At 50.3% G+C, this 21,654-nt stretch overlaps 2 protein-coding genes and 1 non-coding gene across 3 annotated transcripts in view; 2 read left to right on the top strand and 1 right to left on the bottom strand.

Moving 5' to 3' along the window:
* Positions 1-5,073, top strand: part of Rtf1 (RTF1 homolog, Paf1/RNA polymerase II complex component) — a 58,968-nt gene extending 53,895 nt beyond the window's left edge. The window contains exons 16-18 of the mRNA XM_021156334.2: positions 821-916; positions 2,633-2,744; positions 3,002-5,073. Of these exons, the coding sequence (XP_021011993.1) occupies positions 821-916; positions 2,633-2,744; positions 3,002-3,108 (315 nt within the window). The 3' untranslated portion in view covers positions 3,109-5,073. The remainder of the gene's footprint in view (positions 1-820; positions 917-2,632; positions 2,745-3,001) is intronic.
* Positions 5,074-11,287: 6,214 nt separating this feature from the next.
* Positions 11,288-11,416, bottom strand: LOC115030467 (small nucleolar RNA SNORA44). Its single transcript, XR_003836063.1, has one exon. It is a non-coding gene; the product is annotated as a small nucleolar RNA SNORA44 (small nucleolar RNA).
* A 1,430-nt stretch (positions 11,417-12,846) lies between these two features.
* On the top strand, positions 12,847-21,611 carry Itpka (inositol-trisphosphate 3-kinase A). The gene is made up of 7 exons (XM_021156118.3): positions 12,847-13,388; positions 19,551-19,647; positions 19,723-19,939; positions 20,034-20,238; positions 20,455-20,556; positions 20,835-20,906; positions 21,022-21,611. Exons 1-7 carry the CDS (start codon positions 12,906-12,908, stop codon positions 21,223-21,225), a joined length of 1,380 nt encoding a protein of 459 aa, XP_021011777.1. The 5' UTR covers positions 12,847-12,905; the 3' UTR covers positions 21,226-21,611.
* Positions 21,612-21,654: the final 43 nt, after the last annotated feature.

Below are 21,654 nucleotides of genomic sequence, written 5' to 3'. Positions count from 1 at the left end.
AGGATGAGTAACCCTGGCCCACAGTGCTTGGGACTAGAAGCATTCCAGAGCTTGGGTATTTTTAGACTTAGAAATATTTGCAGTATCTATTGTCATACCTCAGGAAGGAGACTCAGGTCTACAGAGGAGATATATACCTGAGGGTAACTTTTTTTTTTTTTTTTTTTTTGGTGTTTTGAGACAGGGTTTCTCTGTGTAGCCCTGGCTGTCCTGGAACTCACTTTGTAGACCAGGCTGGCCTCAAACTCAGAAATCCGCCTGCCTCTGCCTCCCAAGTGCTGGGATTAAAGGCGTCGCCGCCACGCCCAGCTGAGGATAACTTTTAATCATACCTTTAGTACCTAGTTTTTTTTTTTTTTTTTGGTTTTTCGAGACAGGGTTTCTCTTTATAGCTCTGGCTGTCCTGGAGCTCACTTTGTAGACCAGGCTGGCCTCGAACTCAGAAATCCGCCTGCCTCTGCCTCCCGAGTGCTGGGATTAAAGGCGTGCGCCACCACGCCCGGCTTAGTACCTAGTTTTAACAGTACATAAAATCAGATGTGGAATTTTCCACCTGTGGCACCATGATGGTGCACAAATTTTTAGATATTGAAGATTTTGGACTTTCATACTAGAGAGTGCATAGCCTAAATATGTTAGCTAGCATTGGGGACTAGCTGGGATGTTTTAAAGGTTTTAATTGTGCTTTTTTACTGACTTGACCTGCTAATGGATGCCCTGTAGTACTTATGTTGTTAGTGGGAGTAAATGGGAAAGAATCTCACATGGGACTCTGAATGTTAAGTAGTCTTTAAAATAATTTATGAATTTTCTCTTCCAGTCCAGGGATCCAGCTGTTCAGGCTGCCATTTTAGCCCAGCTCAATGCAAAATACGGTTCTGGAGTATTACCAGATGCTCCAAAGGAAATGAGCAAGGCAAGTATAGTACCTGAGGTTTTGAGCTAGACTGCAGGCCAGGACCTCAGCAGGCCACCTTGCCTTTTATAGGTCTAATGTTTGTACAGGCAGGGATGCGGGAAGTGCTCCTGGTCCTTTCTTCACTTATTTAAGTCATTATTAAAGTTGATCTACGTTACTTAAGAGTGTAATCGCTGGTACTGAATTGTGATTGATCCTAAACTACTACTTATGAGACCTTGACTGTGTCTTCAGTTCACTGCCTTCTGGACTTCTGCAGCAGGTTTTCTCATGTAGAAGAGTATGGTCTATGTACCTTACAGGGTAATTAGAAAGAACCATTAACAAGTAAGGATCAGACAGTTGTAACAGCAAAAGCAAGAATGGTGATCCAGGAGAGGCTCATTCATTGTTTTTTTGTTTCTAGTGTTTTGTTTTGTTTTGTTTTGTTTTTTCCTATTCCCTGAACAGTCTTACTATGTGCCCTTGGCTGGGCTTGTACTTGCAGAGACCCTCCTGCTTGTGCCTCCTCAGTACTCAGGATGTGAAAGAAGAAACAATTGTTAAAAGTTCAAGTTTGGAGGCCAACCTGAGTTACATAAACCCTAGGAGTCTGGCTCAGTTGGTAAAGAGCTCCCTACCGCAGTGTGCCCAGCACCACTTGAACCTGGAGGTTGAAAGGGGGTTGGGGGGTTTGGCTGATGCCTCGAAGTCTTGGGTGAGAAGGAGGACTGTTATCTTAAGCCCTTTTTTCTTTTCCTGTTTGCTTTGAGGCCTAGAAAGGCTCCAAGAGAGGGGGCTTCTTTATCCATGGCCTCTCCTGGTCTCCTATAAGGGCCTTAGAGCTGGAAATTTGTACAGCTTAGTTAGAGACATGTGCCTGGCAAGCTCAAGGCACTGAGTCCACGCACAAGGACCAAACAGTTTACTTTTTATCTTTTTATTTTTAATTCAAAACGTGTGTGTATGTGTGTCATTCAAGGGAGGCCAGGGAAATGACTCAATGAGTAAAATTTTCCCTAACATCAGTTGGAAATCGAAACAAGTTTGATCTCTAAAACCTGTGTTAAAATGCCTAGCATAGCTGAGCATAGTGACATGCCTTTAATCCCGGCACACAAGAGGCAGAGACAGGTGGATCTCCACAAAGAGAGCTCTTCGATAGCCAGTGCTACACAGAGAAACCCTATCCTGAAAAACTAATGTCTAGCATAGTGTCTGTGATCACTGCTCAAGAGGCAGAGGAGGACTCCTGGGCAGCTAGCCCAGACTAATTGATGAGCTTAAGGCCAGTAAGAGATCCTGTCTGAAGGGAGAGAAGGAGCTTTTCTGAGGATCACACCCAAGGTCATTATGTGGCCTCCACATGTATGTTGCACACGTGTGTGTACATCAAAAAAGATGGGGCGCATTATGAAAGTCACATGATCTTGAACGAAACCTTTGACCATCAGTGGCTACTGTTTCTTGAAGACTTTGCATTTTATTTATTCTGTGTTACGTGTAATAATGTTTTGACTGCACTTATGTATGTCCACCACATGATGTACTTAATGTCCTGGGAAGTCCGAAGAAGGTCTCTGATCCCCTGAAAACTGGGATTATGGATGGTTGTGAACCATTGTGTGGATGCTAGGAACTGAATTCAAGTTCTCTGAAAGTGCTCTTAACCACTTGGTCATCCTCCAGCCCCTTGCATTATGTCTTATGTTTTGTTTCCTTGTCTCATTGCAGGGTCAAGGAAAGGATAAAGATTTGAATTCTAAGACAGCCAGTGACCTCTCAGAAGACCTGTTTAAAGTCCATGACTTTGACGTGAAGATTGACTTACAGGTTCCAAGCTCAGGTGTGTGTGTGTGTTGGGGGAGGGCCCCAAGATCCAGACAGTTTTGTGAATCTCTGAGCTTGGAGTCTTGATTATGGAGAAAGGGGCAAGGGGGTGGGGAGTCCCTGCATCAGTGCGATCCATAGAGCCAAGGTCAGATAGGCCACAGATCAGTCTTGAAAAAGGGCAGGCTTCAGTCAATAAGGCTTCCTGAAGAAATGAAGCCAGAATCAGAATTTCTGTACAGGTCCTTAGTTTGCCAATTTGTTTGTTCCCAGAGTCAAAAGCTTTGGCCATTACCTCCAAAGCCCCACCAGCCAAGGACGGAGCTCCGAGGAGATCTCTGAACTTAGAAGACTACAAAAAACGACGGGGGCTTATTTGAGCACTTCCAGCCTGCTGCTTCCAACCCTGCATGCCCCGCCATCATCCCGCCTTTCCCCTTTTCCTCTGATTCGCCCTCTTTGGGCTGGAGCAGCAGTGGAACTGGGAAGAGACTCTAAACTGCCAGTCATTGTAATATAAACCATTTACTGTATAGACCTTCCTTGTCTGTCCCATCTCCCAGCAACCCCAGGCCCCACCCACGGTGGATCTGGGTTGGATGGGGCTTCTTTCTTCTCTTTAGGTTTGTGTTTGCCCTCCCGCCTGCTTCTGGTTTGTAACTAGCACAGTCCAGCCACTCTGCACACTCAGTATTACCATGGAGCTGTGGGGTTCTTGCTAGAGGCCCTGGTGGCAGCAGTGGCAGCACTTCAGTGACCTTCAGGCTGCCTTGGGCCTGACCATCGAACATTTGGCATCTAACCCTTGCAGAGAGTGGGACTGGGCAGCTGCCATCCTTTTCCCTCTCATCCTTCTCTTCTTCCTGTGTCCATGGAAGAGGGATTTTCAAAACCAGTTTAGTTTCCAAAAAGTGTACATTTATGGGGAGGGAGGGAGGGGGCCTAATTTGAGTGAGAGAGAGAGAGAGAGTGTGTGTGTGTGTGTGTGTATTTTTTATCATTTTTTAAGATGCAGTACTCTTTGTATCAGTCTGTCATGGGTCTATAGCTGTTTCAGATTTTTTTGAGCTGTACTTGAGCATCTGAAACTGCAAGAAAGAAACTGATTAAATGTGATTCTTCTTACTAAACAGGCCTGACTGCTGTAGCTGTGTGACTTCCCTCCCTCTACCCTAGCACTGCCCTACCCCACAGGAAACTCCCATCTAGCCCCCTTGCCCCATAGGCTGTGTTCTAGCAGGTGAGCAGGAAGCTCATGGCAGGTCCTGGGAGGGCAGCCAGAGAGTCTCGCTCATTCCACAGGCACAGCTGTAGCTTCTTGACTGAACGTAGCACATCTCGTCCCCACCACACTGTTCCTGTCTCTTCCTAGTGACTCTGATGTTTGGCAAGAATAACATTTTCTGTTTTTTTAAGAAATAATTCAACATGAATGTGGAGAGCAAACAAAAAGATGTAGGTTGCAAATGTTACCAGCATGTGCAGTGGTGTGTGTGTGCCTATGTGTGTCTGTGTGTGTGCATATATATGTGGTGAGCATATATATATATATTGTGCAGCTAGGGTGAAGCCAGCAAAGAGGTGTGTATGTTGTTAGGAGAAGTTTGAAAAGAAGCTGACTGCTTGATAATCATTCTCAGGTGTAAAGCTCCAAGTGTAAATAAAAGTGGCATTTAACAAATTTTTTCAGAACAAAGTCCAGCTGATGATCTCCAGCAAGCAGTAAGCTAACGGAACAGCTGAGAGCCGCCGATCTCCACACAGTGCGGAGGGGTCGAGCTCTGTGCTTCACTGACTTTTGTATAAGGAAGGGATGATGGGAAATCATGGAATTAAGTAGTATTTAAACAAAAGTGGACGTAATAGCTCTTCTGTTTGAGTAAAGCCTCGGTGTTGCTTTATCTTAGTTTACATTTTTACTTTTTAAAAAGCAGCAACGGATGCTTTTAAAGAAGTATTGTGACTGTAGCACTGGGAAATGTGGCCCGTGCCCCAGCTTGTAGCTGTGGCACAGAGTTGGGCAAAGGAGTGGTGATGGACTCGTTGCAACCATACATACTTGAAGAGTCCATTGACCGAAGCTCTTTATAGACTGTTTCGAAAATGGGGAAATCACAGACTGTTGAACGCCGCCTGCACTCTAAGGGTTCTAGAGCTGCTGGGACCTCTCCTATCATGTCAGACTTGGACTTTTTTTCCTTCTTGTTTAAAGAACATAAAATCATAGAATCCATATAATCTGTGGAGTCATCCTGACCCACATGTAGATCTGTATCTAATATTATTTGGATTTGGACAAGTGTCAATGACATGGCTGTGTAATAAAATTTTTATTAAAAATACCACACACTGTAGCCCCTTTGCCACTCCCCATCTGCAGCTACTGAAACCCTCATGCTGAGATTTCAAAACATGGGGCAGGGAAAAAAGCCCACCAAAGAAGATTGAGAGTTAACCCAGCAACTGACCTGCCTGTCTACTGATTCCAGTCAACGTTCAACACCTACCTGCAGTCTCAGCTGAGGTGGGACCTCTGAGCCAAGATCTCAGCCAGTCAATGGAACATTAGCTTTGTCCCACCAACTGGGTTCCTGGTGGGTCACAGTTTTTCTCCTGCTGGTGAATGCCCTCAGTGACCTCTCCATCACCCCAACTTCACTTCAGTATTGAGGGGCATAGCACCCAAAGCTGTTTTCTACTCTTTTTCAGTTCTGGGAAGTAAGAGAGTCCATATACCTAGCTCATGCTGTCTGTAGATCTGTTGTCTGGTTTCTGACAGGCACAGAGAAAGTCTGTTTTTGTTATTTTTTTTTTTTTTGTGAAGTCCTGACTTGTCACTCAATCTGTAAATATATTTGTAAATAAACTGTATGGCATTTTAATAAGGGATCAGATTTGGTCCAAAGCTTGAATCTTGAGTGGCACCCTTAAAAAGTCCCCAAGAACTTCTCCTTTACCTGACTCCACTTTAGGTTCTGTGTCCCCAGACTGAAAATGGCTGTCTTCAACCCTTAGGCAGCATCCTCATGATGGTAGTTCCCTGACCCAGTGTGAGTTCCAACATGATTTAACCGAACGAGTTCATATGCCTAATGTGCTGCCTGGCCTTAGCGAAATGGCTCTCTCATGACCCAGACACAGTTCTTTCGCCTACCATGTGTGGAGCAGGAAACCAGGGAGGGACTGAGTCTCTCTCATTCCCTGCAATCCTGCCCTACACAGGTTGGCTCCCCACAATGCTGAGGCTGCGTCATACTTCTTTACTTGTGTTGGCTAAGCAGCAAAGAACTACAGTCATCCTCTAAGGAGATGTCAGAAGCCAGTGCAAGGCTGCCTGGTGTGGACCAACAAGCACATCAAACTTGATACCACTCACTGCTTGGCAGTTGGGTGCAGAGAGCCCTTTAAAGCAGAGAATGAGTTGACAATCAAGCCACTTATTTTTCAGTGTCCAGTTGCTGTGGGGCAGCCACTTGCACATCAAATGACAATGGAGAAGAGAAGGAAAGATGGTCAACTTTGTATAAGCTTCTCCCAGGAGAGGAGACTGTTCATTGAATGGCCAAAGAGCTCTAACAAGCCAGAAAGCCACAAACTCAGCTCAAGATGTTTTTTGCATGGTTACAGAGACTACAGACTCACACTGGGTTTCCTTGGGCTGAAACTGGGAGCTACAAGGAGCAGCATTAGTAAAAGGTCCACTGTGGCTATAAGGCAGTTCTAGGGCTGCCTCACTGCCTGGTGGGTGAAACTTTGCAGTTTTCTTGGCCTGAGGTAATACCCAGCTATTGGAGTACAGGCACAGCTAGAAACTCCAGCCTGCTCTGTATCTAAGATGGCCAAGGACCAGAGGCAGCACTGGTACTCATCTCCTAGCACTGCCACTTAATCCCAATGCCCATGTCTCTGCGACACAGTACCTGATCTCTTAATAGTGAGCTAGACATGGTAGCCCATGTCTTTAATCCCAACACACCCACCAAAACAGCTGTAGCTATAAAGGCAGTGTGTCTGGCATTCACAGGGCTATAGATGCAATCCCAACAGGCTTTAAGGAGGTGGAGGCTGGACAGATAAAAATTCAAGGTCGTTGGGACTAGAGAGATGGCTCAGTGGTTAAGAGTACTGACTGCTCTTCCAGAGGTTCTGAGTTCAATTCCCAGCAACCACATAGTGGCTCATAACCATCTGCAATAGGATCCGATACCCCTCTTCTGGTGTGTTTGAAGACAGCTACAGTGTACTCACATAAAATAAATAAACCTTTAAAAAAAAAAAAAAAAAAAAAAAAGCAAGGTCGTTGTCTTCAGCTACATAGTCAGTCTGGTTTGGGGAATCTTCCGGAGGCCTCACTCCCCTTCCTTGTCATTACCTCTGGTCTTCCAATATATACCACCATCCATAAATTACCAGAGTATTGGAACTCTAGCCAGAAAAATAGAATCTCAGCAAACTTCCGGTTCTTCCCATAACTACATCGAAGCCCCATCCAAAAGTGCGAGTTTCTCTCCATCAACTTCCCCCTTTACCCTTCACCACCTAGCTGAATCCTCATAGGACCAGCCTTTACTGTGGGTGCCCTTTCAGCTTCCCCTAGCGCAGTTGGGACCGTAACCGCTTACCTGACCGCTGATGAAAGGAGGGAAAAGGATCAAGCAGACAGGCCCAGACTTTCTGATCCCAAATGCTTTGCATGCACAGCGGGAGGAACTGGGGAATGCTTTGCCAAGGGCGCCCGCAGAATCAAAAGCCCAGGCTTTCTGTTAGGTTCTAGAAGCGCAGCTGGGAAGGGTGGAGCTGGCCGGTTGGCACTAAGCGCAGGTGTGTCCTAAGGGATCTGATGAGTCCAGTGCCTTGGCAGCCCAAGTGGAAGCACGACTGGTTGGTGAGCAGCAACTGGGATGGATCGGCTGCCGTGAGGAGCACCTGTGAGCGCTTGCACGTGTGAGAAGTGTCTCTCTGTCCCCCAAGCTGGAGGCACTCCTTGTCTTAAGGGAGCCGAGGTCTTGACACTGCGCCTGTATGGCCTAAACTCACCTGCAGTGGACCCTAGCCTCTGGGACCCTGGGCCAATGGCTGCTTTCCAAGGTTCCTGCTTCTGATACCTGCCAGAACTGCATCTCCTACTCTTTCACTGGGAGATGCAGGGACGTTTCCTAGTGAGCACTTACTTTAAGCAGACTCAACACATCACTAGCATACATGGGTGGGGCTTGAGCAGTCCCGGTTTCACACTGAGTCCCTGACCAAAGGCCCTCTGGGAGGTCATCACCTCCAAATCACTGACCACTACAAAAGGCCCTACAGTTCCCTGTCCTCAAGAGACTCAGAGGAACACAGGCTCCTTGAGAAACAGCAACCCTTGGATCTGAAGTATGTCAGGAGAAGACTGCTGTAACACACATACACAGGCATGGTGACACACTTTGTTTTAGACAAGAATAACAGAATATGGGAGGTATTCTTCTCAGCTCTGCTAACATTATGGCTATTTCAGAACATTGTCACAAAGACTATGAGGCAAATTGGTATAGGGCAAATTGCTAGAGAAGAAACCCAGAGCTGAGAAGTGTCAGAGGTTGGAACTGTCAAGGAAGACACCCTGTGTGTTTCCCCTTCCAGAAGGACTGCCCTTCACCACCCTACAATTGAAGATGGGTCCAGGTTCCCACCAGCCCTCTTTTTAGAATGTCCTGGGCAGAGCCAAACATCAGAGTGACCACTTGAGAATGTTCGAAATAGGTAAAGAAATCAAGAGACCAAGGTTCGCAGTGCTCCCCTGAGGACCCATTGCCAACAGTGAAGGAAGTCCTATAGCATCCTATAGTCAATTTTCCGATGGCTCCTATGTGATTTTCTTCCATTAAAATGTGAGTCACCTCAGGAACAGAGCCATTTGTTCTTATTTCCTTTGCATCTAGCACAATGGCTGGTTCTCTTGTTCATTGCAACTACTCAATAGATATTTGCTCAGGGAGTGAATCAAGATATTCCCACAAAACACTGGGGTCTTATGTTCAGCACATCGCTTAGAAGGACCAAGCTCAGAGAAAGTACCCAAGGAGCTAAAGGGAACTGCAACCCTATAGGTGGAACAACATTATGAACTAACCAGTACCCCAGAGCTCTTGACTCTAGCTACATATGTATCGAAAGATGGCCTAGTAGGTCATCACTGGAAAGAGAGGCCCATAGGACTTGCAAACTTTATATGCCCCAATACAGGGGAATGCCAGGGCCAAAATGTGGGAGTGGGTGGATAGGGGAGTGGGGGGAGGAGTGTATTGGGGACTTTTTGGATAGGATTGGAAATGTAAATGAGGAAAATACCTAATAAAAAAAATTAATTCAAAAAAAAAAAAAAAAAGAAGAAGAAGAAGGACCAAGCTCCCTCGGGCATGTGTTACTAGAATGAAATTTTGTTCTAGTCCCACCAGAGGAAAATGATATCCTAATCCCTCCCCTCTAACACTGAACTAGTTCCCCTGAGGAAGACCTGGAGTCTCAGAGTAATGAGTCCCTCATTCAAGAGTGCATGCTGTCCTGCCCTCTCTCTCCCTCTGTTTGTCTTGCAGAACTTCAGAGGAGCTGAAGAGGTGGCTCAGCAGTGAGACTCCTCTAAGGAGGACGTAGGTTTGATCCTCAGCACCCACAAGGCAGCTCACAACCCCAGGGGATCCGACACCCTCTTCTGACCTCTGTGAACACTGGGGATTCCCATGTGGTACACAGATAGGCAAGCAAGCTAAAGTCCAATACACACAAAATAAAGGTTTTTGTTTTGTTTTGTTTTTTAATTTAAAGAAGCTTTTAGAAGCTGCACAGGACCAGATAGACGTGGGGGTAGTGAGCAGTAATTTTGCTTCAGCACCTGGAGTGGAGGCAGAGGATAGAGATAAATTGAGCACATGGGGACGGGGGGACGGGGAACACGCACACATGCACACACACGTGCACACACATGCACGCACGAACACACAGGCACAAGCACACACTCTCGAATGCACACATGCACTAATGCATACACACACGCACAGACACAAATTCACATGCACAAACACACAAGCACGTGCACACACACGCATGCACCCCTCACTTTGCTCTTTCTATTTCCAGGCCTCTCCTTCCCTATATTCTTGTCCCATGGCTGTTGACCTCCAGGAGAGACACAACCCTCACACATACTGAGTCCAGGTGGCTAAGCAACAGGGAAAGGACTCAGGCACCTTAGTATTTGAAGGTATAGGAGGACTAACCCATGAGATGCCTCAAGAAAACAGGTTGAAAGCTGGTTGTGGTGGCACATGATTGTGAGCCCAGCGCTCAGGAGGCTGAAAGTCAGCCAGGGCTGGCGAGATGGCTCAGTGGTTAAGAGCACTGACTGCTCTTCCAGAGGTCCTGAGTTCAATTCCCAGCAACCACATGGTGGCTCACAACCATCTGTAACGAGATCGGATGGCCTCTCCTGGTGTGTCTGAAAACAGCTACTTTGTACTTACATATAATCAATAAATAAATCTTTAAAAGAAAAAAGAAAGTCAGCCTAGGCCACATATCTATCTGGACTCTGTCTCAAAAACCAGATACTTTGTTTCCTATGACAGTTAGCTGGTCTGGGGCCAAAGCAGAATGACTCGGTGACCTAGCTCAGAGCAATCCCTCAAGGACCCCCCCAAAACCTTGACATAGTCCTCTATGCCCCAGCTCTATGCCCCTTGTTCCCTTCCAGACCTTTTGTTTCTCAGCACACAGGAGGCCACCACCCCACACACTCCATAAACTGATTTCCTTCACATCCCTTCTACTCAAGCAACAAAAAGTGGAGGAAGCTGGGCATGTTAGCTTACATCTGAGGCCCTGGTATTGGGAGGCTGAGGCAGGAGGATTACTAGACTTGGAGGCTTACTATTTATTAATTATGACCTATCCAGGCCTTGCCTCAGTATGGAAGTTCCCTCTGTTTTCTGCCTGTCCTTATTCATCTAACAAAATCCACCTAGACAGCACCTACTGTTGTTATTGATGAGAAACGGTTTCATGTAGCCCAGGCTGGCCAGCTTATAACTATGGATGGATGGCTTGAATCCCTGATCCTCCTCCTTCTGCCTAATAGAAGGTAGCGTAGGCATTCTCTGTGGCCCACAGCAACATTCTTTGGTTCCTGCTAAACTTGGGCGAACACGTGATACAAGAAAAAGAATTGTTCTGGGATTTCTCTCAGCTGCTAGGCTAGACCTTCAGCCTACTAGTCCAGCATTGCCCACACACTGCCTGGCACACAGGTACCCAGTAACATGCTCCCTCCTCCCTCTTCGTATTTTCCTCTGTCAGGTCCCAGTCTATCCTCTGAGATTCCCTGCTACAAGCTGGCATAGCTCTGGGCTCAAACGCTCAGACATGCACACCTCTGCCCCAGAAAACGTGTCCGTTTCCAGGAGTCCATGCTGCTTCTTCACTTCTCCAAGGAGGAAGCAAGTGTTCAGACTGTGGGTTCCTTTCTCTTTTGCTTTCATTCCTCCCACACACCTCCTCCTCCTCCTTTTTTTTTTTTTTTTCAAAATCTATAGGGAAGCTGAGTGGCAGCTGCAGGCACTGCGATGACCTGGGCTGTCAAAGTCTCCCCATTACTCTGGCATGCAGTTGGAGATCCCATGGCTACAAGCAGCCACCGCCCCTGGAAACATGTCCTCCAACCCCCCCCCCACACACACACACACACTTCTCCCTTTACCAGTCAGTCATCTAGGGATCTTTTCTCTTTGCCAAAGGTTCTCCTCCTCCCTCTTAACACTCTCCTGGGCCATCTTAAATTCTGGCTGAAGAGAGAAAAGGCAAGCCTCATACTTAGCCCTGGGCTTGCCCCAGCAATCTCAGGGTTGTTGTTCTAGGTGTTCCATGACAGGGCCCTCAATTCTTTTAGGGGAAGGCAGACAATTCTGGCTTCTGCTCACAGTAGCCTTGCAGTTCAGCTGAGCACCTGCAAGCAGAGGCCAGAGACCCATTCAGAGATGACAAGAAGGATTTGCAGTGTCTGAACTTCTATATCGGTGTTCTCTTTTCAGTGTGCAGCCACAACTCTAGGCCGTGTGAAGTTTTTCTTCTATTTACAGATAGGGAGATGGATAGAAGGAGCGAGCCTACATTTCCACTCAAGATAGGGTGGCCCGAGACACTGGCTGTCTATTACAACACTAAAAAGCACTCACATTTTTGGAGCACCAAGACTTTTTCCTTCCTTTCATGCTGGGCATGGAATCCAGCTCTTGTCACCTACTACGCAAGTGCTCTACCGCTGAGCTCCGCACTCAACACCCATCTCTAAAATTTTACTCTCACAGCAACCCTGCAGCTCTGCGACGAAGGAGATTCAGCAGTTCAGAGAGGCGAAAGGACTCCTTTTGAAGCCACAAAGCTCCAAAGGGGCGGGTGGGGGAGGAGGAGAAGAAACAGCACCTCCAGCTAGTGGGGGGCTGGAGAGGGGCGGTGGAAATGCAGGCCAGCACCCGCTGTGATACTTGGAGAGAGTCAGACTCCGCCTCTTGACCTTGTTCTCTGCCCGCTGGGAAGAGGAGAGCTTCGAGGGGTGGGGGTGGGGAGCAGTCTCAGCTCGACCCTGGCCACAGACTCTAGTTGGGCACACTCCTTGGGGTGTGGCTTCCTTGGATGGCTGACGGCCTTGAACTCCGGATTAAGGGGCCCAGGCCAGAGAAAAGCCCCAGAGACTCAAAAGACTTTGACCAGGAAGGTTGGAACACGGAAAGGAGCCCGAGGAAGCGAGTGAAGGAATGGGCGCAGCTTCTTCCTGTGCAGATCAAGACCTCTGGTTCCCAATGAAGGAATCCCTCAAAAGCCGCGGGAGGGCACTGGGTTTAGGGGCGGGGCAGGTCCCTCCTGCCACCTTGAGGGCAGGTCGAGAGATAAGGCGGGGGCCGGACCTGGGACTTCCACCTTACACTCGGGACACTGCAAGCCTCCTGCAGCAGCGAGGGCCCCGGGAGGCCCGCGCTTTCTCAGAAAGTGAAAGGAGTGGGCGGGGGGCGCGGCCGGGGCGGGGCGCGGCCGGGCGGGCGTTGCCGAGGCTCCGCCCCGGGGCAGTCCCAAGCCCCGGGCGCTGAGCGTCTCCAGTCCCCGCCGCGCCGCGGGCTGGTGGGCTCGGTTGCGGCTCCGGTGTCGGGAGATGACCCTGCCCGGGCGCCCGACGGGCATGGCGCGGCCACGGGGCGCGGGGCCCTGCAGCCCCGGGCTGGAGCGGGCTCCGCGCCGGAGCGTCGGGGAGCTGCGCCTGCTCTTCGAAGCGCGCTGCGCCGCAGTCGCCGCTGCAGCAGCCGCAGGGGAGCCCCGGGCCCGTGGGGCCAAGCGGCGTGGGGGACAAGTGCCCAACGGGCTCCCGCGTGCTGCCCCTGCCCCGGTGATCCCTCAGCTCACTGTGACAAGCGAGGAGGATGTGGCCCCGGCCAGCCCCGGGCCGCCAGACCGGGAGGGGAACTGGCTCCCAGCTGCGGGGTCGCACCTGCAGCAGCCACGCCGCCTCTCCACCTCGTCCCTCTCCTCCACCGGCTCCTCGTCGCTGCTCGAGGACTCGGAGGACGATCTGCTGAGCGACAGCGAGAGCAGGAGCCGCGGCAACGTGCAGCTGGAAACCAGCGAGGACGTGGGGCAGGTACGGGCCGCGGGGGCGGGGCCAGCGGGGGCTGCGCGCCGGGGACTCCGCTCTCTGCTCTGACCAGCTTGCGTCCCCCGCCGAGAGCCCAAGCGGGGGACAGGGGGCATGGGACGGAGAGGGAGCCCAGGACGACCTCTCGCCTTGGTTCTTTTCCGGGGGCTAGGCAGGCGATGGTAGCTGAGCGCTTGGGCGTCTAAAGGAGGTTGAGGAGTACGCGACCCACGGAGCGGGAGCCGGCGGGTCGGCGGGCGTACCTGGGTAACTGTCAGGTAGGGCTGGAGAGATCTGAGCGGGGTAGCCTTGCCCCGGGAGCCCTGAGAGAGAAAGGGGCGCGTGAGCTTTTCCCTCTCCTCCCCCTCTCGGTGCCGCGGCCCCACCCCCGCCGTTGCCACGGTTTCCCTCTCTTGAGTGGGAGTGGAGCGGAGCTCCTGGCTCTGCTCCGGAGCCGCTGCCGTCTGCTCCCCGCGCGCGCACGAGGCGTGGATGCGGGAAGGGAGGGGCGCAGGGCTAGAACCGAGTGGAACCAAGATCCACCTGCTGCGTCCCCCCTCCTCGCCCTGGCCTACTGCTCCTAAGTCTCCTGGGAAAGGTAAACTGAGGCTGACAGGAGCTTGCTAGTCTCTGTATGTCAATGTGAATGTTCCCGGGCCAATTTAACCGTCAGCTATCACCAGCCAGTATGAGGTGAAGTCATTATTCGTGGTATGGCCCTCCTTGACTGGAGGTTGAACTCAGGGCCTCAAACACAGTAGGCAAGCACAACCACCACTGAGCTACATCCTAGCCCTCTTTTCTTGACGCTAAATTGCCAAGTTACAGTGAAACACAGTCTATAGCCTATTCGGGCCTTGAACCTGCGATCCCTCCTGTGTCAGTAATCTCCCTTGTTTTAACCATGGCCAGATAACTAAACTAACTGCCTGTGGACTGTGCAGCGTTGCTCTAGATGCATTTTACGCAAGCGTTCCTCGAGTGGAAAGAGAGAGAGAAAAAGGAATGCCCCGCTCTGCCCAGAAGGCCGCGTCCTGGCGACTTCGAGAGTAAGACACCTTCAGAAGAGCGCTGAGGTGTGGCCTGGGCCTTCTGGAACCTGGCATCCCTGCACACTAGGATTGGACCGAGGGAGGCAGTGTATCGACTCGAAGTGGCACTGTGACTCAGAGACTTGCAATACAAAAGAGAAAAGAGGGTGGGGGACTCACAGCAAGGATGTCGTCCCCCCACTTCCCGTCATCAGGTGTAGGTGCGGGGGCTCAGTCACGAGTCCGCTGTGTCTTTCATCCTGACACCGTACGGTGGTCGTTCTTGGGGCGACTCTAGACTAGATACTGAGGCGAATGTCGTCGAGGCCGAGGCTTCCCCAATACTGTGACTTGTGAACAGTGGGAGGACCTGTGAAGAACCTGTACCGTAGATCTGCCACTCCCCTGCTCTAATCTCTGACACCCGAGAGGCGGGCTCCTGTGAAGGGCGCGACCGGTGAGAGCTGGGAGGACCCGGGCTAGGGCGCAGGCACACCCGCTTCCCTGTTCCGCCCCCCAGGACCCCCTAAGTGCTCAGGGAGAGGCTGTGCGGAGGAGGACTTGCAGTCTCAATCTGGGTCCAGTGTAGGTAGCTCCGGCAGGGGTCAGGACATCCAGGAGAAGCCCAAGCTAGCTGTTCCCTGCAAGTCTTCATCTTCCTTTCCCACCCTGGGTCTCCTTCTCCGGGAGCCTGCAGGAGCAGGTCCAGATGGCCTCTCAGGGACCTTTCAAACTCTCAGGTTGTCTCCCAGGCTTCCCAACCCCCCCCCCCCCCGCCCGCCGGGGCCTCCCCGAAGGCAAACAGCTCCGGAGTGGCAGATAAGCCTGGGGCTGTTGACAGAGGCTGCCTGCGTCTGCGTGGAAGGGCCGGGAGCGGACTTTGCCTCACAGCAGGCCCCATAGCACACCCGCTCAGCCGGCCTTTGAGGGCTTCCCCGGTCAGGAAGCAAAGCGGGTCCCACTGACGGTTAAGGATGCACCTGGGGAAAGACGGTGCCTGCATTGTAGGGCTGCCGCCTAGCTAGCCAGCATCTCACACCCAACTTGAGGCCCTAGAAGGCTCTGCCTGTCTCAGCCAGGCTCCACGACCTTTCCTTTACTTCCTAGGCGCTTGTACAGCCTGCTCAGAGCAGGACATGAAGAGCTAGCTGGGCTCCCTCCAGCGGCCTTTTCTCTGATAGAAGGAAAATTCAGGAACAAGAAAAACTGAGCAACCAAGGGAGAAGCAGGAGGCCTACTCCAGGGGCAAGTGGTGTGACTCTAAGGTCTTGGCTGTCTCCTCAGACATTTGTGGGAGTGACCCTAGCAGAAGAGAGGGTGTTTTGATTCTTATTCATCTGGTTTTATTCTCTCAATTACTCAGGGTAGGTAAGGAGACCTGGATGCTGTCCCCTCCTGGACTCAGAACCCCCACACATCATTTTCCACTAATTATAGAGCAGAATTTAGGTTAACAGACTTCCTTTTTAAAAAGCAAATGCCCATGGGAAGGTGAAGTCGTGGGTCACTTATACCTTAGTGCAAATCATTTAGTAAATTTAAATTGGTTGCTCTCCCCACCATCACCACAGGGAGTGCTAGTTTGACAGGACAATTGGAACATGGGGAGGGTGTTGGGCTGGCAGAAATGTCAACCAGGATTGGTGACTCTATAGAGCAGTGATTCTCAACCTTCCAAGTTTGCTACTATTATGAATCATAATGTAAATATCAGTGTTTTTCTGATGGTCAGATGACCCCTGTGAAAGAACTGTTTGTCCCTCCCAAGGGGCTGCGACCCACAGATTGAGAACCTCTGTTATAGAGGCAGAGAACAAGATGGAAACTAAAGACAGCAAAGGATGTAGTCTGGTAGGGAATGGGCTGTCTGGGCTGATGTAAGGAGCAGATGTTCACAAGGCTTCCGAACAGAGCTTAGACAAGGAAGAGGTCTAAGGCTAGGGCACAACAAGTCCCTACTTATGGAGACACTCATCTGGAAGGAAAAGAAATTATCAGAGGGGCCTCCTTTGTCATCAGAGCATCGTGGACACTGGTTTCTTGACCTTTGCACCAGCTGTCAAGGCAGCCTGTGGTTGGTAGAAGCAGTCTCCCCTTGAGTCAGGGGTGGATCATATCTTCCCTGATGTTGTTTATGAGCCAAAATCTTCACCCACCCACCCACCAATCCAAAAGTGACTATCTAGCAGTCTTTTGGGATTTACTTGGTTATGAGTGTGTTTTGTTCCTTGCAGAAAGAGCCACTCTTCAGAGGGAAGCTGGCAGTGAGTTCGCTTCCACGGGGCTTACATCAACTGGATCCATGTTTGGCCATATCTGTTATTGGCAAGGAAAGCTACACCTTGTTATAAGAAATTTCAGGAGCTGTCAGGGAGGCTCTGCTGAGATAGTGGGCAGGAAAGCGACTCACAAAACCAAGCCAGGCAGTGGTGGCGCATGCCTTTAATTCCAGCACTTGGGAGGCAGAGGCAGGCAAATTTCTGAGTTCAAGGCCAGCCTGGTCTACAGAGTGAGTTCCAGGAGAAACCCTGCCTCAGAAAAAAAAAAAAAAAAAAAGACTCACAAAACCAAGGAGAGTACGGAATGGCTCTATTTCATGTCAGCTCAGGGACAAGTTGATACTGTTATCATATATTAACCAGTCAAACCATCATATATTTAAAGACCTATCTCAGTGTTTCACAGCCTGGCCTCAAATTTCTGGGTTCACATAATCTTCCTTTTTCAGCCTCCTACGTAGCTAGGACTACAGCCATGTCCTACCATGTCCAATGAATCGGCTTCTGTGAGGCCTCAATTGAGCCTTCAGTCCTTTCACTGAAATCACAAAACTCCAGCTTGGTGTGGTAGCACAAGCCTTTAATCCCAGCACTCAGGAGGTAGAGACAAGTAGATCTCTGAATCTCTGAGTTCAAGGCCAGCCTGGTCTACAGATTTAATTCCAGGACAGCCAGGCACACACAAACACACATACAACTCTATCTTAGAAAGAAATTACAAAACCCCCGAAGAAATGGTGGTGAAGTTTCCTCACACAGCCCAAGCTGGTCCTCCCGCTGGGATGACTGCAGAACTAAATGTACCCTGGTTAAGTTCATTCTTGCCCCACCCTCCCTCAAAAATTTGTTAGGCTTTTTAAACCACTCAAGCCTTTCACCATTAAAGGAAGTAAGAGAAGGCTCCTAAACCCACCTCAGAGATTAAAACCTTCATAATCCCCTTTAGCTGTAAATGTTCCACCTTGTGAAAGCTGTCATGTGGTATCCCATTTGACCCCTAGAACCAAAATATAAAAACTGCTAGATGATTGGATCACAGTGAGGAGGTTGGGCTGATCAAGAGCATAAGTGGGAGCCTGGACCCAGGGCGTGAGGATGCTAGCTTCTGCAAGCCTTGATCATAGTCATGCTGTGTGCGAGCATCAAGATCATCAGGAATCTCAAGTGAGAGAAGAGGTCTAGGATGCTCCTGCTAAATACACATGCTACATACATCCCTGGAATTTTACTTGAGGAAGGAAGGGAGTTTTATAATAAAGCCTGGATTTATTATGCAGCAAAATGCAAACCTTGTATGTATTTAAAGATTTATAAAAGGAGTTTTGAAAGATGTCATGTTTCTAGTGGGCTGCTTCTGGCTACACCCCCAGATCCCTGGGGATTGGACATGTGATCACGCCCTAGTGTGCCATGTTGGGAAAGTGAGAGCAATGATGACCGTGGGAAGATGAGAAGGGATGCAGCAGGCAGTAGCCAGTGGGGCGCCTCGTGCTAGGGCAGCTGCTACGCCTCCCTGAGGAAATGTTACTTGCTTGGATCACTGAGCTAGGAGGTGAAGGAAGCCAGGACTTAAAGCAACCGCTCACTCCCTACCCAGTGCCTTGTCATCAACCCCACCTCTTCCATAGGCAAGGCTTTCCGCTCAATTGAATTCTGCTACTTAAGTGACCTCATTTCTTCCCTTTGGTGAGGAGGCTGGTTCCTGGGTTCTAGGAAGACAAGCATCAATGGGACAAGGCTGCAAACAAGATATATACATGAGCCAGCCCCCACATGTCAAAGCAGACACAGGGCTGCTGAGTTTGGAGTAGAAGGTGGAAATGCCAGGATTGAGTGGAAGGCAGAGTAACGGCCAGGATGCAAGAGATAACACCCCAAAGACCCCCACTTACCTGCAGTTTTCTCTAAGGGCTTCTACGTTATATTTCCTCATCAGACCATAGAGTTCTTGATCCAGATCACAGCCAAGGATGCCTTGGGCTTTGTTGTCTAGTGTGTGAGATCCAAGCAGCTAGAGGGTCCCAGGGAGCCTCAGGCCATTCCTTTTACAAGGCCTGGCAGACTGGCCTCCCCTCTCTGGTCCTGTCTGAAGGCTTGATTGTGGTTGATGTGCCCTCCTAAGCGAGCGAACCAGATCCCAAGTGAGTATGTTTGGCCCAGTTCTCGCCAGGAGTTGGATGAGGAGATTCAAATTCAATTCATTCATTACAATAGTGCTAAAAAAAAAACAAACAAACAAAAAAAATGCCGGGTGTGGTGGTGCACGCCTTTAATCCCAGCACTCAGGAGGCAGAGGCAGGTGGATTTCTGAGTTCGAAGCCAGCCTGGTCTACAGAGTGAGTTCTAGGACAGCCAGGGATATACAGAGAAACCCTATCTCGAAAAACAAAACAAACAAACAAACAATAGTGCTGATGACAAAAAAAAAACCAATAGTGCTGATGACCCCCATTTCACAGATATGCAGATTTTTAGTTCCTTCCCCGGCTTACTCCAGATGCCCCCATAATAGATCTCATAATCAGCATCAAGTAATTTCTGATAGTCACTGAGTTCAAAACCCTTGCCAGAGCCCACTTAATGGCAGAGCTAGATTTAACCCTGAGCCTCCTGGTGCTAAATCTCTGGGTCCTTTCAGACTATTTGAGTAGCTAGAACGACCTTTTCTCCGCCTGTCTCAGCACCTGCAACACTGGCTTGCAATACATTTTCTTTGGGTAGGTCACTGAGTGAGTGGGTAGCAAATGCTTGGATGAAAGACCTTAACTGCTTTTAGTGGGATGGGACCAAGCTGAAATCCTGCTCTAGAGGGACATTACTGAGATGCTGACTTGCAGACCTGGACCTGTTGCTTTCAGAAAAGCCACTGGCAGAAGATCCGTACCATGGTCAATCTGCCTGTCATGAGTCCTTTCAGAAAGCGCTACTCCTGGGTGCAGTTAGCAGGGCACACAGGTGAGCATCATTGCAGGTGGGGGAGGTTGCTGCCACAGGAAGGCGTGGGCAGTTCTAACTGGTGCCCTTGTGCAGGGAGTTTCAAAGCTGCCGGCACCAGCGGCCTGATCCTGAAACGCAGCTCCGAGCCTGAACACTACTGCCTGGTGCGGCTGATGGCTGACGTGCTGCGTGGGTGTGTGCCGGCCTTCCATGGCATAGTCGAGCGGGATGGTGAAAGCTACTTGCAGTTACAGGACCTGCTCGATGGCTTCGATGGGCCTTGTGTGCTTGACTGCAAGATGGGTGTCAGGTTTGTGTCCCCTCTCTTTGTCAGGCAGAATCAGTCGGGAACCAAGGACTGGGATAAAAGCTCACATGCCCTGGCCCCTACTTGCACTTCACAGAACTTACCTGGAAGAGGAGCTGACCAAAGCCCGAGAACGGCCCAAGCTGCGGAAGGACATGTATAAGAAGATGCTGGCAGTGGACCCTGAGGCACCTACTGAGGAGGAGCATGCGCAGCGCGCGGTCACCAAACCACGCTACATGCAATGGCGCGAAGGCATCAGCTCCAGCACTACGCTCGGCTTTCGCATCGAGGGCATCAAGGTGGGTCAGGCTCCCCTCACTTTGCATGGCCTTTCTTCTGCCCCACCTTCAGTGCTCCTGACCTCCTGCCTCAACCATCACCGAAAGACACCCTCCGGTAGCCATCTCTTGATCCCCAGAGGTTAAGGCCCCGGGGAGGTACCACTGCCCTTTGCACGATCCTCTCTCCCCTCAGATGGGTCCTGGGCTCTGACAGTCCTTGCCCACCTCCTTCAGAAAGCCGATGGATCTTGCAGCACTGATTTCAAAACTACACGAAGCCGAGAGCAAGTGACCCGTGTCTTTGAGGAGTTCATGCAAGGAGATGCAGAAGTGCTGGTGAGAGGAGGTTCTCAAGCCCTGGGGTCTGGGCACCTTGTTTACAAGGGCGCCTCTTGCCTATGTCCTCAACTTTGCTACCCCCAGTGGTGGCACTTCCCTTGCGGTACTGTAATTGTTTTTCTTCCTCTCCTTTGTGAGCCACTTCCTACACCCTATGTGAGTGACTTCCCCACTATAGTGTTTGCTAGGCAAGTTGAAATAAATGCATGGTGCTTCTAAGAGTCAGTAGAGCCGCTCTTGGTGTGAAATTAATCTGTCCACTCTGACTCTTCCAGAGGAGGTATCTGAACCGCCTACAGCAGATCCGGGATACCCTGGAGATCTCTGATTTCTTTAGACGGCACGAGGTAAGTAAGAGGTGGGTGGGCTCAGGGTGTGAGTTTGTGCTTTATGAGACTCAGAATGGGAAAGGGGGGTGTTTTGGGGAAAAGCAGGTGGCCTGACTGCCGTGGGGGTCGGCAGGTGATTGGCAGCTCCCTCCTCTTCGTGCATGACCATTGCCATCGTGCTGGTGTGTGGCTCATCGATTTTGGCAAGACCACGCCTCTCCCCGATGGCCAGATCCTGGATCATCGGAGGCCCTGGGAGGAGGGCAACCGTGAGGACGGCTATTTGCTGGGGCTGGACAATCTCATTGGCATCTTGGCCAGCCTGGCTGAGAGATGAGGCTGAGCCCTTTTCCCTCAACGTGGGCCGGCTGGTCAGACAGATGTGCACCTGTGGCTGCACCCCCACCATGCATGCCGGCAAGAGACTGGAACCCCGCTGGGCGGGCAGTTCACATGGTCCTGCAGGACCAGGTGCCATCCACTAAGGGGGTGTAGTACATCAGGAGTTGCCTACCACACAAGCCTGTTTCCCAGAGCTGAATGACACTAATTTATAGGGAGGGGGAGAAACAATGGGCTTCTCCCCCAGCCCAGCTCTTCTCAAGTGGCTTTGCACCTCTCCAGAGGGTCCCGATCCATAATTGTACTTCACAGGTATATAGACTTCCTGGTCTAACTCCTGCACTACAGTGGACACCCTTCCTAATAAAACTCAAAGATTCAGCTTCTGTGACTCCAGCCTCCTCCCCTTCACTTCTGGTTCTCT

The sequence above is a fragment of the Mus caroli genome, unplaced genomic scaffold (genome assembly GCF_978045245.1).
Source record: "Mus caroli unplaced genomic scaffold, Mus_caroli_1 scaffold_2, whole genome shotgun sequence".
Classification (NCBI taxonomy): Eukaryota; Metazoa; Chordata; class Mammalia; order Rodentia; family Muridae; genus Mus; species Mus caroli.
Note: the sequence above shows the minus strand (reverse complement) of the source record. Positions and strands in the feature narration are given on the sequence as shown.